Source organism: Oncorhynchus mykiss, chromosome 25, assembly GCF_057628025.1.
Source record: "Oncorhynchus mykiss isolate SJ-2025 chromosome 25, ASM5762802v1, whole genome shotgun sequence".
Taxonomy (NCBI): domain Eukaryota; kingdom Metazoa; phylum Chordata; class Actinopteri; order Salmoniformes; family Salmonidae; genus Oncorhynchus; species Oncorhynchus mykiss.
In genome coordinates, this window is record NC_143046.1 from 64897506 (window position 1) to 64914427 (window position 16922).

At 42.8% G+C, this 16922-nt stretch overlaps 1 protein-coding gene across 1 annotated transcript; it reads left to right on the top strand.

The window, feature by feature from the left end:
• Window positions 1–283: 283 nt before the first annotated feature.
• On the top strand, window positions 284–13645 carry LOC110505508 (thrombospondin-1). The gene is made up of 22 exons (XM_021584767.3): window positions 284–673; window positions 812–892; window positions 1032–1591; window positions 1880–1955; window positions 2172–2264; window positions 2378–2487; window positions 2811–2936; window positions 3579–3675; window positions 7436–7609; window positions 7715–7891; window positions 7985–8158; window positions 8263–8543; window positions 8660–8878; window positions 8971–9078; window positions 9464–9623; window positions 9742–9860; window positions 10335–10569; window positions 10735–10962; window positions 11087–11358; window positions 11473–11570; window positions 11678–11817; window positions 11921–13645. The coding sequence occupies exons 2-22, from the start codon at window positions 829–831 to the stop codon at window positions 11926–11928; spliced, it is 3519 nt and encodes a 1172-aa protein (XP_021440442.1). The 5' UTR covers window positions 284–673; window positions 812–828; the 3' UTR covers window positions 11929–13645.
• Window positions 13646–16922: the final 3277 nt, after the last annotated feature.

Below are 16922 nucleotides of genomic sequence, written 5' to 3' on the forward strand. Positions count from 1 at the left end.
GAATAGGCCAGCAATACACATCCTCTCAAAAAGCAGACATAGGCCTATTCATATACATTGATATGATGTATTTTCCATTATAGCTTATTAAAGTAAATGTTTCTCCATTTCTATATAATTCCCGCCATAACAAAAGGCCTAACAACTTCACCCACTTTTTTTAAAGGGATCTACATGGTTTATTATGATCCAGTTTATTTGAAATGTATTAAAAAGCGACAATGAAAATAAAGAGAGAAGCATATTTCACAAATAAGGTATGCTCCTTTTTTTTTTTTTACAGGAAATGACGGGTTACCCCACTTGGCCCCTGTCCATCTATAAAATATTTATCCGCTGATGGAAATCGGCTCTGAAAGTATGTCTCGGATATTACGCTCAGCTTCTTGAGGTAATAAGCTCGTCCCTTTTTCCTTCTGTGCTCTGATTGGAGGAAGTGTTGTCTCAGGAATGTCACAAAACTATTTAAATAGCACTTATGTTCACAGTGTTAGTAGAATAGTCTGAGCATCGGAATAAAGACAGAACGAACTTGAGAGTTTTTAGCGAAGACTATTTAACACATGGAATAAATTGGAGAATTAAAGAAGAAATAACGGGACAACGAAGCTCTGACAATCAAGGAGTTTCTTCAACTTATCCATCTGTGACTTATTTATTTTATTTTATTCAGGTCGGTAAATTCTAATCATACTATTTTCTTCGAATAATATAAGCTTTTTATTACGTTTTTATAATTGGACTGTAATCTTTAGAAGTGTGTAAATGACAATACCTATTTAACTGTGTTTCTACCTTCTGGTTTAAACAGATTTCTGAGGTTTCAAGATGAAGCTGACAGGAGTTTTTCTCCTTTTGGTGCTTTGGAATTGTGAGGGCAGCAGGGTGGCAGGTGAGTTTTTGTAAATGTTTACTTAAATATAGAAATATTAAAATCAACAATGGAGTCATTCTGTTAAAAGGTCTGGCAATAGTTTATCTGTGAACTTAAAGTTGCCCATAGAGACTCACTACAGTTTCTCCCTTCACAGAGAGTAGAGATGATAACAGTGTATACGACCTATTCGAGCTTGTGAAAGTGAACAAAAGGCACCAAGGTGTTACCTTGGTAAAAGGCGCAGATCCTTACAGCCCAGCCTATAAGATCCTGAACGCAGACCTGATCCCCCCGGTTCCCGAGATCTCCTTCAGGGACCTCATTGATTCGATACAAGCTGAGAGGGGATTCCTTCTCCTGGTCAACTTCAAGCAGTTCAAAAAAACCAGGGGCAGTCTTTTGACTGTGGAGAGGGATGACGGATCAGGACCGTTATTCGAAATCATTTCTAATGGCAAGGCGCAAACTCTGGATGTGGTATACTCCACCGGGAACAAGCAACAGGTAGTGTCCATAGAAGATGCGGATCTAGCGACTGGACACTGGAAGAATATCACGCTGTTCATTCAGGAGGATCGTGCCCAGCTGTTCGTCGGGTGTGAAGAGATCAATATATCAGAAATGGACGTACCCATCCAAAAGGTCCTGACGCATGAGGTTGCCGACATTGCCCGTCTGAGGATCGGAAAAGGAGCTGTGAAAGATAGATTCATGGTAAATATGAATTAATTTATGAGTTCATAAATACATTGCAAATAATGTTGTAATTGTATACAAATAAATGTTACAGTTATAGCCTAGTCTGAGTAAGTCTAACCTTGTCCTGAAGCTATTGCGAGCAGCGCAGCGTTTGGTGCTCGAGGATAGTCACACTCACAGACATGTAGCCTAATGTTCGACATAAAACTTCAAATACGCCATTATGATCCTTTAGAAAATTTATTGAAAAGATGTAAATGTGTGGATATGGAATAACTCCAAATGCAATGTGTACGTCTGCAGGGAGTGCTTCAGAACGTGCGCTTCGTTTTTGGAACCACTTTGGAGGCGATTTTACGCAATAAGGGATGCCAAAGCTGTAAGTGTGAATTACAAAATATAAACGTTCTTTTTGCATTTAATGTTGGAATTACTGTGTATGGTATATGTTATCCAATGCTTGTTAATTGTACAAATCTAAATGCATTCCATTAACAAATATAATTAATAGTAACTCTATTGCTGTGGTCATTAAAGCCAATTCACAGTGGGTGTTATGCTGTGTGTGGAAATTAATATGTCTGTTCTTCTCCAGCTGCAACTTTGACTGATGTCATGACACTGGACAACCCAGTAAATGGGTCCAGCCCAGCAATAAGGACTGATTACACTGGCCACAAAACCAAAGGTGAGACCAGACTTCACACTCCATGGACAAAGTAATTTGCTTAATACTGGTCTGTGTACAACTGTTAATGTGAAAGCGGTAGGTAACTAACGGATTGCTTTTCTCCTCTCCAGATATTCAGCAGGTCTGTGGTTTTTCCTGTGAGGATATCACCAGCATGTTCAAGGAGCTCAAGGGGCTTGGTGTGATTGTTAAGCAGCTGTCAAATGAGCTCAACAGAGTGGTAAGCATAGGAAGCAGCTTGGTCTGCACACTGTCATCCTTTCTCCCTCCCTCTCTAGTCTATCTGTTCCCAGTTAAAACCTCTCCACTGCACAGCCACTTGTCCCTGGAATGGCATTCCCTGCCAGATCCCTAATGACTCCCATATGAGTACACAAATATGTTTGACTGTCATTTAATTTGTATTTACTTCAGTTAAATCAAGCTACGTCTTAATCACAATGTTGGTAGGTGATTCATTTCTACTGGAACCTTGGCTATGTAAAAGTTTCCATCCTCGTGTCTGAAACCATGCTCCTCTCTCTACCTCCCCTCTGTGTGCAGAATAAGGAGAGCACTCTGCTCATGAACCAGATGAACATCCACAGTGGGGTCTGTCTTCACAACGGCATTGTGCACAAGGACAAAGATGAGTGGACTGTGGACGACTGCACAGAGTGTACCTGCCAGGTAGGTGTCATCACACTTGTTGGAATGCAGTTATCCAGTAATCCGGCCAGTAGTAAGCTGTGTGAAAACCAGGCAGTAGCTCCTAAACCCCTTCTGTAATAAGGTGCTAATGGGCTCTTATGTTTATAGACTTAAGCAAAGCCCCTGTGTCCGTCTGCTATCCATCACCTCACCTCTAATAAGGTGTTAGAGAGAATGGCAATAAAGCAGTGTGTGTGTGTGTGTGTGTGTGTGGGGGTGGGAGGGGGGGGGGGGTGGTCTGCCCTGTCAAACCCCTCTCTTTCTCACCTACTCTCTCACTAAGGGTTATCTATTTGGACAGGTATCAAGAATGTGTCTTTAATGAGGACATTTGCTCAGACCCTCTGTTCTGCCTTTCCACTGTCACTATCCTTCCCCCCAGCACCTTGCTTGCCTGAATCCAGTGCAGGTGCACAGAACTGGGGTGGTAGCATAGCGGTGAACTCCCTGCCCTAGCCAGAGACCATCCCAATGTTCCCAAACATAGCAATTAATCCTGGCAAAGCAGCAAGCGCTTTTGCGTAATGCAAAGTTAATGATCCAGATTATTTTCCTTTGCTGTTGCCGAACAGTCTGCTCTGGAGACAAACCCATTACTAATCCCAGCAATCCTCTCTACAGAACTCTGCCACTGTGTGTCGCAAAATCTCTTGCCCCCTGATGCCCTGTGCCAATGCCACCGTGCCTGATGGAGAGTGCTGCCCACGTTGTGGAAACCGTGAGTATTATTCTTTGTAGTACTTTTTTGTGAGCTGGACTTTGAACTAGAAGTTTAACTTTTTAATATATATATATATATATATATATATATATATATATATATATATATATATATATATATATATATATATATATATATATATATATATATATATATATATATATATACACACAGTACCAGTCAAAAGTTTGGACACACCTACTCATTCAAGGGTTTTTCGTTTTGTTTACTATTTTCTACATTGTAGAATAATAGTGAAGACATCAAAACTATGAAATAACAAATATGGAATCATGTAGTAACCAAAAAAGTGTTAAACAAATCAAAATATATTTTAGATTCTTCAAAGTAGCCACCCTTTGCCTTGATGACAGCTTTGCACACTCTTGGCATTCTCTCAAGCAGCTTCATGAGGAATGTTTTTCCAACAGTCTTGAAGGAGTTCCCACATATGCTGAGCCCTTGCTTTTCCTTCACTCTGCGGTCCACCTCATACCAAACCATCTCAATTGTGTTGAGGTCGGGTGATTGTAGAGGCCAGATCTGATGCAGCACAATACAACTTTCCTTGGACAAATAGCCCTTACACAGCCTGGAGGTGTGTTTAGGGTCATTGTCCTGTTGAAAAGCAAATGATAGTGGGACTAAGTGCAAACCAGATGGGATGGCATATTGCTGCAGTATGTTGTGGTAGCCATGCTGGTTAAGTGTGCCTTGAATTACAAATAAATCATGACAGTGTCACCAGCAAAGCACCCCCAAACCATCACACCTCCTCCTCCATGCTTCATGGTGGGAACCACACATGCAGAGATCATCCATTCACCTACTCTACGTCTCACAAAGACACGGCGATTGGAACCAAAAATCTCAAATTTGGACTCATCAGACCAAAGGACAAATTTCTACTGGTCTAATGTCCATTGCTCGTGTTTCTTGGCCCAAGCAAGTCTGTTCTTCTTATTGTTATCCTTAAGTTGTGGTTTCTTTGCAGCTATTCGACCATGAAGGCCTGATTTACACAGTCTCCTCTGAACAGTTGATGTTGAGATGGGTCTGTTACTTGAACTCTGTGAAGCATTTATTTGGGATGCAATTTCTGAGGCTGGTAACTCAAATTAACTTATCCTCTGCAGCAGAGGTAACTCTGGGTCTTCCTTTCCTGTGGCGGTCCTCATGAGAGCCAGTTTCATCACAGCTCTTGATGGTTTTTGCGACTGCACTTGAAGAAACTTTCAAAGTTCTTTAAATTTTTCGGATTGAGTGACCTTCATTTCTTATTTAAGTAATGATGGACTGTCTTTTCTCTTTGCTTATTTGAGTTGTTCTTGACAGAATATGGACTTCATCTTTTACCAAATAGAGCTATCTTCTGCATTCCAGGTTACTACATCATGAAGCTGGTTGAGAGAATGCCAAGAGTGTGAAAAGCTGTTATCAGTGCAAAGGGTGGCTACTTTGAAGAATCTCAAATATTATTTATATATACAACTGAGGTCGGAAGTTTACATACATTTAGGCTGGAATCATTAAAACTCATTTTTCAACCACTCCACACATTTCTTGTTAAAAAACTATAGTTATGGCAAGTCATTTAGGACATCTACTGTGTGCACGATACAAATAACCTTTCCAACAATTGTTTACGGACGGATTATTTCACGTATTATTCACTGTATCACAATTCCAGTGGGTCAGAAGTTTACATACACTAAGTTGACTATGTCTTTATACAGATTGGAAAATTCCAGAAAATGATGTCATAGCTTTAGAAGCTTCTGATAGGCTAATTGACATCATTTGAGTGAATTGGAGGTGTACTTGTGGATGTATTTCAAGGCCTACCTTCAAACTCAGTGCCTCTTTGCCTGACATCATGGGAAAATCAAAAGAAATCAGCCAAGACCTCAGAAAAAAATTGTAGACCTCCACAAATCTGGTTCATCCTTGGGAGCAATTTCCAAACGCCTGAAGGTACCACCTTCATCTGTACAAACAATAGTACGCAAGTACAAACACCATGGGACAATGCAGCTTTCATAACGCTCAGGAAGGAGACGCGTTCTGTCTCCTGGAGATGAACGTACTTTGGTGTGAAAAGTGCAAATCAATCCCAGAACAACAGCAAAGGACCTTGTGAAGATGCTGGAGGAAACAGGTACGAAAGTATCTATATCCAGGAGTAAAACAAGTCCTATATCGACATAACCTGAAAAGCGGCTCAGGAAGGAAGAAGCCTCTGCTCCAAAACCGCCATAAAAAAGCCAGACTACGGTTTGCGACTGTACATGGGGACAAAAATCATACTTTTTGGAGAAATGTCCTCTGGTCTGATGAGACAAAAATAGAACGGTTTGGCCATAATGACTATCGTTATGTTTGGAGGAAAAAGGGGGAGGCTTGCAAGCCGAAGAACACCATACCAACCGTGAAGCACGCGGGTTGCAGCATCATGTCGAGGGGGTGCTTTGCTGCAGTAGGGACTGGTGCAAAATAGATGGCAAATAGATGGCATCATGAGTCAGTCAAATTATGTGGATATATTGAAGCAACATCTCAAGACATCAGTCAGTCAGGAAGTTAAAGCTTGTTCGCAAATGGGTCTTCTAAATGGACAATGACTCCAAGCATACTTCCAAAGTTGTGGACAACAAAGTCAAGGTATTGGAGTGGCCATCACAAAGCCCTGACCTCAAACCTATAGAAAATGTGTGGGCAGAACTGAAAAAGCATGTGCAAGCAAGGAGGCCTACAAACCTGACTCAGTTACACCAGCTCTGTCAGCAGGAATGGGCCAAAATTCACCCAACTTATTGTGGGAAGCTTGTGGAAGCCTAACCGAAACGTTTAACCCAAGTCAAACAATTTAAAGGCAATGCTACCAAATACTAATTCAGTGTATGTAAACTTCTGACCCACTGGGAATGTGATGAAATAAATAAAAGCTGAAATAAATCATTCTCTCTACTATTATTCTGACATTTCACATTCTTAAAATAAAGTGCTGATCCTAACTGACCTAAGACAGGGAATCCTTACTAGGATTAAATGTCAGGAATTGTGAAAAACTGAGTTTAAATGTTTTTGACTAAGGTGTATGTAAACTTCAGACTTCAACTGCATATCGCCCCCAATTTCGTGATATTTAATTGCGATGCAATTACGATCTTGTCTCATCGCTGCAACTCCCCAACGGGCTCGGGACAGGCGAAATTCTAGCCATGCATCCCCCGAAACATGACCCGCCTAACTGCACTTCTTAACACCAGCCCCCTTAAATCGGAAGCCAGCTGCACCAATGTATAGGAGGAAACACAGACGCCTGCAGGCGCCCGGCTCACTACAAGGAGTCACTAGAGTGTGATGAGCCAAGTAAAGCCCCCCGGCCAAACCCTCCCCTAACCCGGACGATTGTGTGCCATCCTATGGGACTCCCGGTCACGACACAGCCTGGGATAAAATTTGGGTCTGTAGTGACGCCATGCAGTGCCTTAGACCGCTCCGCCACTTAGGAGGCCCTAGAAGTTTCACTTTTTTGACAACCTGCCTATGAGGTGTATTTTAACTTGCCAAATGTCTTCCATTTTACTTTTCATTAACTTTTCCCAGTCCTTCACATTCTCTGACCTTGGAATGCCAAGTCTCAAATCTCCTGGGTTAAACTGATTCTAAAAATGCACTGTTCTTCACAAGTCCTTTGCCCCCCTGGCTGAGCTCTGCTGTGGTAATAGCTCTCCCATTATCTCTCTGCCCCCAGCGAGTGACTATGCTGAGGATGGCTGGTCCCCCTGGTCTGAATGGACCCATTGTTCTGTGTCTTGTGGACGGGGTATCCAGCAGCGAGGTCGCTCCTGCGACCGCATCAACAGCAACTGCGAAGGCACTTCCGTGCAGACCCGCGACTGCTACCCTCAGGAATGTGACAAGCGCTGTGAGTAAACCTACTATTTGTACTCTACAGTCTCTCTCAGTAACATCCTTCTCATATGTACTGTAATAGCACATTAATTAATAATTACATGTCTGTCCTCTACAGTTAAGCAGGATGGTGGCTGGAGCCACTGGTCTCCCTGGTCTTCCTGCTCTGTGACCTGTGGTGAGGGAGTCATCACCCGCATCCGCCTCTGCAACTCCCCCACTCCCCAGATGGGAGGCAGAGACTGTCAAGGACAGGGCCGAGAGACAGAGGTCTGCCAGGAATCACCTTGTCCAAGTAAGCAGAAGAGCAGCATCTAAACACATGCACATGTATATCCATCTGTCTGGAGATACAGGTGTAACTCATCTCTCTCTCTCTGTCCTTTAGTTAACGGAGGCTGGGGACCCTGGTCTCTGTGGGACACCTGTTCTGTCACCTGTGGAGGAGGACTCCAGACTCGCCAGCGTCTCTGTAACAACCCTGCCCCCAAGTACAATGGGAAGGAATGTCAGGGTGACACCAAAACATCCCAATTGTGTGGCAAAGAGGACTGCCCTATTAGTAAGCATTTTTATCAATAGATTATGTTATTTGTTATTTTTTACCTAACAGTGTACAAATCCAATATTGTTCAGTATTTAAAATCAATATGCTTCTGTCTACAGATGGCTGTCTGTCCAACCCGTGCTTTGCTGGAGCTAAGTGTACCAGCTTTGATGATGGTTCCTGGAAGTGTGGCTCATGCCCAGTGGGCTACACCGGAAACGGCATCAACTGCAAGGACATCGACGAGTGCAATGAGGTCCCTGATGCATGCTTCACACTCAACGCAGTCCACCGCTGTGAGAACACTGAGCCTGGCTACAACTGCCTTGCCTGCCCCCCTCGCTACTCAGGACCACAGCCCTTCGGGAGGGGAGTGGAGCAGGCCACAGCCAAGAAACAGGTGAGACAGCCTTTGACTACTGCGGCAAAATACAAGAATGAGAGGATTCATTTTTATTCTGATGCTAGGAGCTCAGAAGCACATCTTAACCCTACATATCTTTCCCTTCCCCCTAGGTGTGCACACCCCGTAACCCCTGCCAAGACGGCACCCATGATTGCAACAAGAATGCTAACTGTATCTACCTGGGTCAGTTCAGCGACACCATGTTCCGCTGTGAGTGCAAACCTGGTTACGCTGGCAATGGCCACATCTGTGGAGATGACACCGACCTGGATGGATGGCCCAACAAAGACCTCCTGTGTGTGGAGAACGCCACCTACCACTGCAAGAAAGTAGGAAGGACCCCACTACACACAGTCTATTCCTAGCTTCTCCACTGTGTTATTGTGGTTATGGCTCTCTAACCAACCCTTTTGTTTTGCAGGACAACTGTCCAAACCTTCCCAACTCTGGGCAGGAGGACCATGACAAAGATGGGCTTGGTGACGCTTGCGATCACGATGATGACAATGATGGGATCCCTGATGATAGGGTGAGACATCAAAACATCCTCTCTCTCAGGACTTTGGTATCCACAGAGAAACTAAACATAGCAATCAGTAGGCATTTCTCTTCTAGGCTAGAGAAAGTAGAGGAGTCAGGGAGAAATAATATAATTTTGGGCTTGTGGCCAAAAGTGCAAAACAGCATGGCCTTATGCCCATAATTCATAGTGTGCATACTGTAAATAGGCCAGGGAGAAATTATGCGGTAATAAAACACTAGCTTTCTCAGAGTGAAATATCAGATTCCAGCACAATCACTCACACACTAGCTAGCTGTAAAGTCAGAGTTTTACCATTTCCAATACAATAGCCTCTCTAATACTGTATTTTCAATGTACTAATGGTATTCTTTAACAAACATTTTAATAATAGGACAACTGCCCAATGGTCTACAACCCCGCTCAGTATGATGTGGACACAGATGACGTTGGTGATCGCTGTGATAACTGTGTGCATGAGAGCAACCCTGACCAAGTCGACACAGACAACAACGGCGAGGGAGATGCCTGTGCTATTGACATTGACGGTGATGGTAAGACATCATCATTACTCCAGCACCAGAAAATTACATTTCTCAGTGCTGTCAGTCATTGTCAAAGTCCTTATTAAAAGGTATCATGGACCGATGTAAGTGTGTGTTCACTTCACAGGTATTCTAAATGAGAGGGACAACTGCCCCTATGTCTACAATGTGGACCAGAGAGACACTGACGGGGACGGAGTGGGAGACCACTGCGACAACTGCCCTCTTGAGCACAACCCAGACCAGGTAACTGCAGCTTTCATCTTCTAATACATAAGAACCCAATCCTATCAAATATCTTCCCTAGAGGGATGTAGAACTTTCATAGCCCCCCCTGCCTTTTAGGACAGTAGCCACATATTGCATCAGTGGTGAGTTTTAATGAAAGACAGGAATGAGAAAGCTGTGAGAAGAATTTGTACAATGCTCCTCCTCCCCTTATTCATTCCCCCTTTTTGAAGCGATATGAATGTGTGTGTGTGTAGTCTTGCCAAGGTGAAAGGACACAGGATTCTTGTTTGAAGAGGCCTTGCTAGAATACCTGAAGACAATGGGGTACATTTAAGATGAGGGAAATAATAGTGTTTCTCATGTTAAGGGAGATGAGTGGTGAAATACATTCATCATGTCTGAGTGCATTGAAGTAGAGAGAAGTTTCTCTTATGCAAGTGTGTAAGAATGTGCTTTTGTGAAGACTAAATGAATTGTGTTGTCCTCCAGATTGACTCTGACTCAGATCGTGTGGGTGACAAGTGCGACAACAACCAGGACATTGATGAGGACGGTCATCAGAACAACATGGACAACTGTCCCTATATCCCCAACGCCAACCAGGCCGACCACGACAAAGATGGCAAGGGTGACGCCTGCGACCACGATGACGACAACGACGGTATCCCTGACGACAAGGACAACTGCAGGCTGGCCTTTAACCCTGACCAGCTGGACTCTGATGGTGAGTCACTCTCCAGTAGCTCTATTCAACTGACCTATAGAACGATTCATCTAGAAAGATACAGTACTCGCTACAGAAGTGCAGTGTCACAGAGATTAACATAGGGTCAGCCTGTTGTCTCCATGCCGGAGTGTCTAAGTGTTTTTCTCTGCCTCCTCCTATCAGGTGATGGTCGTGGAGATGTTTGCAAAGATGACTTTGACCAAGATAACATACTTGATATCTACGATGTGTGCCCTGAGAACTTTGCCATCAGCGAGACGGACTTCCGCAGGTTCCAGATGGTACCACTGGACCCCAAGGGCACCTCCCAGATAGACCCCAACTGGGTGGTCCGCCACCAGGGCAAAGAGCTGGTGCAGACTGTCAACTGTGACCCTGGCATCGCTGTTGGTATGTACTGCACCAATAATATAACACCTTTTGAACTAAGGAAAACTACTACAAAAATAACTACCATTTGTAGATCATGGGTCCATTGAGAAAAGTTCTAACCATCGCTCTTTGTTGTCTATAGGGTTCGATGAGTTTAACGCAGTGGACTTCAGTGGAACGTTCTTCATCAACACAGACAGGGATGATGACTACGCTGGCTTTGTGTTTGGCTACCAGTCCAGCTCCAGGTTCTATGTGGTGATGTGGAAGCAGATCACACAGACCTACTGGTCCCACACCCCGACCAGAGCTCAGGGCTACTCTGGAGTGTCCATCAAAGTAGTCAACTCCACCACAGGACCTGGGGAGCATCTGAGGAACGCCCTTTGGCACACCGGTGACACTGCTGGACAGGTACACTTAGCATTCCCTCCACATTGAGAGCACTGGCCATATCTAAAAGCAGTGAGAGAGAAAACCACTGGGTAGGAAACATTTCTCATGTATTTTTGTTATTCATGCTCTTAGGTACGTACTCTGTGGCACGACCCCAAGAACATTGGCTGGAAAGACTACACTGCCTACAGATGGCACCTGGTCCACAGGCCCAAGTCGGGACTCATCAGGTGAGCTCAGATTACCTTTAGCTCTGAATGTCCTCCGCCTTTACCAAGGCCACACAAACTCCTGCTTTCATGAGCTACTGATCTCATGTCATCTTCCCTCCTTTTAGAGTTGTGATGTATGAAGGCAAGAGAATCATGGCGGATTCTGGAAATATCTACGACAAGACTTATGCTGGTGGAAGACTAGGCATGTATGTCTTCTCTCAGGAGATGACATACTTCTCAGACCTCAAATACGAATGCAGAGGTAAGATGCTTTTTATTCATGTTTTGGCAAACAAAAAACATACTTTGAGTCTGAATTTTTACAGGGATTTAACAGATTTTTTCTTCTTCTCCTTTTCCTCCAGATTCATAAATTAGACCAGAGAGAGGCTCTTAGAAGAATGTATCTACCTGCTCAAATATACATGTAACGTATGACCTGGGACCATATCTTTATTACTCTTTCCTTTGTGACGCGCACATTAGTGTAATGGAGAGCGAGTGTGCAGCATTGAGGCAGACTGACCTCAGGACATAGGCCAACTGACTGCCCTGTGATGACTAGACCCCTGCACTAACAGCAGGTTGAGCATAACTTTGCTCAGTGAAGAAATCGGTCTCTCTCCGTCTCTGAAGTTTCTGTTTCTCTAGCTGTACTCAGACAGATATCTCTGCACTTCTGAACTAGTTGGTATCCCCTCTCTGGATGGAGGTCCAAAGGGAAGAGTATTTTCTTTATTTTTGAGCATTACTTCAGATCTGCTGTGGACCCAACAGGACTTGAGTTGTTTCCAAATGAAGAAAGCAGTAGATGTTCTACAGGTGGGCCAGAGATACCTGTTGAAGGAACTGTGGAGGCACCATGGACAGTATGGATTGACTGTTACCATCAAAGAGAGTGAATGCTACCCATGAAGAGCTTTGTGATAAAGGCACCTAAGTCAATTGTAGTCAATGCATTAACAATTTTAAATTCTAGATAACTTTAAATTCCCCCTGAGTCTAGAATTAGTTATATTTGGTAACTAATTGGCTTTTAGTAGACCCTTGAAGTTCAGCTCAGTATGAAGTATGTCCTCAGGGTTTGCCAGGCTTGCCAAGTGGTTTTTCAGGAAAGAACTCTAGATGATATATGGAAGGAGCATAGAACCAGGACTTGCACCAAAAGCCAATATAGACTACTAGCGAACAACAACAACACAATTGCTATTTCGCCAGAATTCCAGGAAGATATTTTTTGTTTTCTCTCATCTTAGTATAGACATAAGTGGAGGGACAAAAACCACATGGGTCAGTCTAACCTGCCTTAAAAGGACTATGGTTACTAAGGTTGTATATAACTTATTACATATTTTGTTTGTTACCATTTGAGAGTATTGACACATGATCCTAGAGTTAGGATATCTCTTGTCTTTTTTCATCTCTGTGTCTCATTTTCATAGAAACCTGTTCTAAATAATTGAAATCTTGAAACCGGGATAAATCCCTCTAAAAAGTCCTCTTATAACAGTGTTCAGTACTATCAGTATTATTCCTCATTCCAACCTTCCAAAATAGACTAATTAGGTGTCATTTAAATCTCATTGTTCTTTTGCACAGTATGTCTGACTTGTGTGCTTGAGAATGTGTGTACATTTCTGATGGTAAAAACAAAGGAAAACCTTTATGTACAAATATTACCTCATTATTTTTTTTTATTGAAACCAACAAAACATGATAGTACCTTTTTAGCAGCAGAATTTGGTTGGCTTTTTTTTGTGTATGCTGTCCTGTGCATTTGTAATGGATAAATTATTGTTAGGATTGTCTGTTCTATGTTAAGAGGTTATTTCACATGTGTAGATAAATGCTATTTAAATAATTTATCAAGAAACGTGACCTGTGTTTCTGTTTGTATAAACTTGTTTGCACACTGACATGAGGATGTCTTTGAATATTGTTTTGTTTTGTATATTTCCTTCCTTTTTTTACTGTTAGTGATGCTTGTCTATAAACATTTTTACCATAGTTTTACTCCCCAAATGTTGTTTCTACTTCTGTCAGTTATTTTGTAATCTCAACCAAACAATAAATACACAAGGGGGAAAAAATGTTTGTTTGAGTGTCCTTTGCTTGCTTGTGGATACAGTATATTCTCAGTTTTAATAACTACAGTATTACAAAGCATTACAGGGATAGATGCCATATTCTGTCAACTGCTGGAATCTATTACTTGATTCCTGGGAGCCCTCTGAGAAAGGGAGTATCCTTGAGAGTCAACAGCACGATCATTTAAGATGAACTATGGCCCAGTTTTAGAACATTAACCACATTCAACGATCACAGGAGCAATGTTCCCTTTAAGATGCACATGGGCGCACAGCTCCCCTAGGACTACCACACAGAAGAAATATGAGCCCCTGCAGAGAAGAACGAGATCAAACTTCACTCAACTTGACAGTTTTCCCCTTTAGTTAACACTTTCAACGTTTCGCTCTACTGTGGGAATTGTGATCGAATCAACGCAATATTATCCACTTTCAATGTAATATACTGAATGAAACAAAACGAACTATGCAAGATTTAGTATGCAAAACTAACTGTGCAAGAGATTTTCTTGTAGGCACAGCGCATTGGACTAAGATTTTATTGCATGGACAAGCAGTACTCTACACAGACCAGTGCACAATTACCAATCAGAGCTGAAGTAGGCCTATATGCAAATATAGGCCTACTTACACGAATGGTCCCCATTATGAGAGAGAGTGCAGAGAGGGAGAAAGAGAGACACAGCTGCATACGAGCTCTCACATTTTTCAACATGTTTTTGACATGTAGAAATACTCTGAATGATCAGATATGAAAAGCCAACTGACATTTACTCCTGAGGTGCTGACCTGTTGCACCCTTGACAGCCACTCATTATTATTATTTGACCCTGCTGGTAATCTATGAACATTTGAACATCTTGGGCATGTTCTGTTATAATCTCCACCCGGCACAGCCAGAAGAGGACTGGCCACCCCTCATAGCCTGGTTCCTCTCTAGGTTTCTTCCTAGGTTCTGGCCTTTCTAGGGAGTTTTTCCTAGCCACTGTGCTTCTACACCTGCATTGCTTGCTGTTTGGGGTTTTAGGATGGGTTCCTGTACAACACTTTGTGACATCAGCTGATGTAAGAAGGGCTTTATAAATACATTTGATTGATTGAAATTTGATTTTTTACAAAAGGATAGATTTGGAGTCAGCAAGGACATATGCAGGATGCTACCCTCCACAGCATGGCCTTCGCTCCAGATAAAAACTACAACCTAATTTTGGCCAAAATTAACCAGATAGATTACTGTAACCAAGGTTACCTGCTTCCAAGCAATATGGAGGGTGCTCAAGCAAACAAACAGCAGAGACCTGAGGACACCATCCAACCTGGAACTGAGTGAGTAGTGTTTGGTCTGATGCTATTTTGAAAGAAAAGAAGAAAAAATACAAATAAATAAATAAAGTACAGTACAATGATAGATTTTATTTTATGGGGACTGAATGCTGAGTTAAGGCTGCCAGGCTTGCTAGGACAGACCAGATACAACTTCAATTAGCGCTGAGGTTTGAAGTGAAAGGTGTCGAGGCCTTTGGGCCCAACAAGTGGCAGGAGTCTTTGAAGCCTCCTCCTGTTGTTCAGAGACCATCCACTGGAATTTTCCACAAGAAATCTGCCTCCAGAAATAAAAGCTTCTCCCAAGTGGGTGTAACACCTAGTCCTGTTGCCTGCTGCACTGCTGCTTGGATTCCACCTGGCGATCTGTTCACCATCTGCCCTGTCTCCCCCTGTCTGGTACAGGTACCCCCACCACACTCCCCCCTCAATCCCGAGCTTTCGCTCACTTCCAGCACACACGCACTTTTTTGGCGAGTGACACTGAACTTACAATGGCTAGCCTCAAGTCGTTATATATATATATGTATTATTTTCTTGCGCATTTTGCTATTTGCCTCGACTCTTGCATAGTTTGTTGACTACAAACTTCTTTTACCCAACCGCGGGACAGACTGTTAGTTCCCACACTTGGGACTATTTGATCTATTGGTTACACAGACTTTGGCCTCCCATCCTATTCTAACCACCTCTCACCGGCTTTGTATTCATGTTACCTGATGAAATTTCTGTACAATATGATCTTGTTGCCATCTGATGCACATTCAGATGTCATAAATCAGCACTGCAGAGTTCTCCCTGTATTATGCCGTGCCTTGATTGTATTACTGTTGATGATATCTGGAAATGTGCATGTACACCCTGGACCATCTACAGTTGCTAGCCCCAATTCTGGCTTGTGCTCTGGTATCTGCTTCACTGATTTCTGCTCTCGTAAAAACCTGGGTTTTCTGCACATTAACACTAGAAGCTTATTACCTAAAATGAGTCAACTGAAAGTGTGTGTTCACAGCTCCAATCCAGATGTGTTGGTCATTACTGAGACGTGGTTAAGGAAGAGTGTTTTGAATACTGATGTTAACCTTTCTTGTTATAACCTTTTTTGACAAGACAGATCTTCCAAAGGTGAAGGAGTGGCAATCTTTACCAAGGATCATCTTCAGTGCTCAGTTCCCCCCCCAAAATTGATTTGCTGGTTTTAAGCATTAAACTTTCAAATAGCTCTTTGTTGACTGTTGCTGGGTGCTATCGTCCTCCATCAGCACCGGCCTGTATCCTACCTACCTTAAGCTGTCTCCTGGCCCCTTACACTTAGTCTGAATTTGTCCTGCTAGGTGACCTAAATTGGGACATGCTTAAACCACCTGACCAAGTCCTAAAGCAAGATTATTACCAATCCCACAAGGTATGACTCCACGCACCCAGAAAGGGTTACTCTCCTTGATGTCATCCTCACAAATAATCCTGATAGGTATCAGTCTTTTTTTTTCTGTAATGAATTTAGTGATCACTGTTTTACAGCCTGTGTTCGTAATGGCTGCTCAGTGAAATGACCTGTCCTGATTTGTCATAGACGCTTGCTAAAAAACTTTAATGGTATAGATTGGTATAGAATCAGCTTGACCCTCTCTTTCGAAGACGCTTGGACCTTCTTTTTTAATATTTTCAGTGGTATTGTTAAATACGACCCATAAAGAAAATGGGAATTAAAAACAGGTTCAGCCCCTGGTTCGACCAGAGTTTCTCCACCTCAAGAATTGCATTTGGCGAAAGGCTCAGCATACACATACTCAAGCTGACTGGCTCTCGTTCAGGCAAATGAGAAATACGTGCACTCAGGGTATCCGGAAGGCCAAAGTTAGTTACTTTAAGGGGCAGTTCTCTCACAATAAGTTCTGGAAATGGTTAAAGACCTGGATAATAAACCCTCCTCATCACAGCTAACCATGTCCCTTCA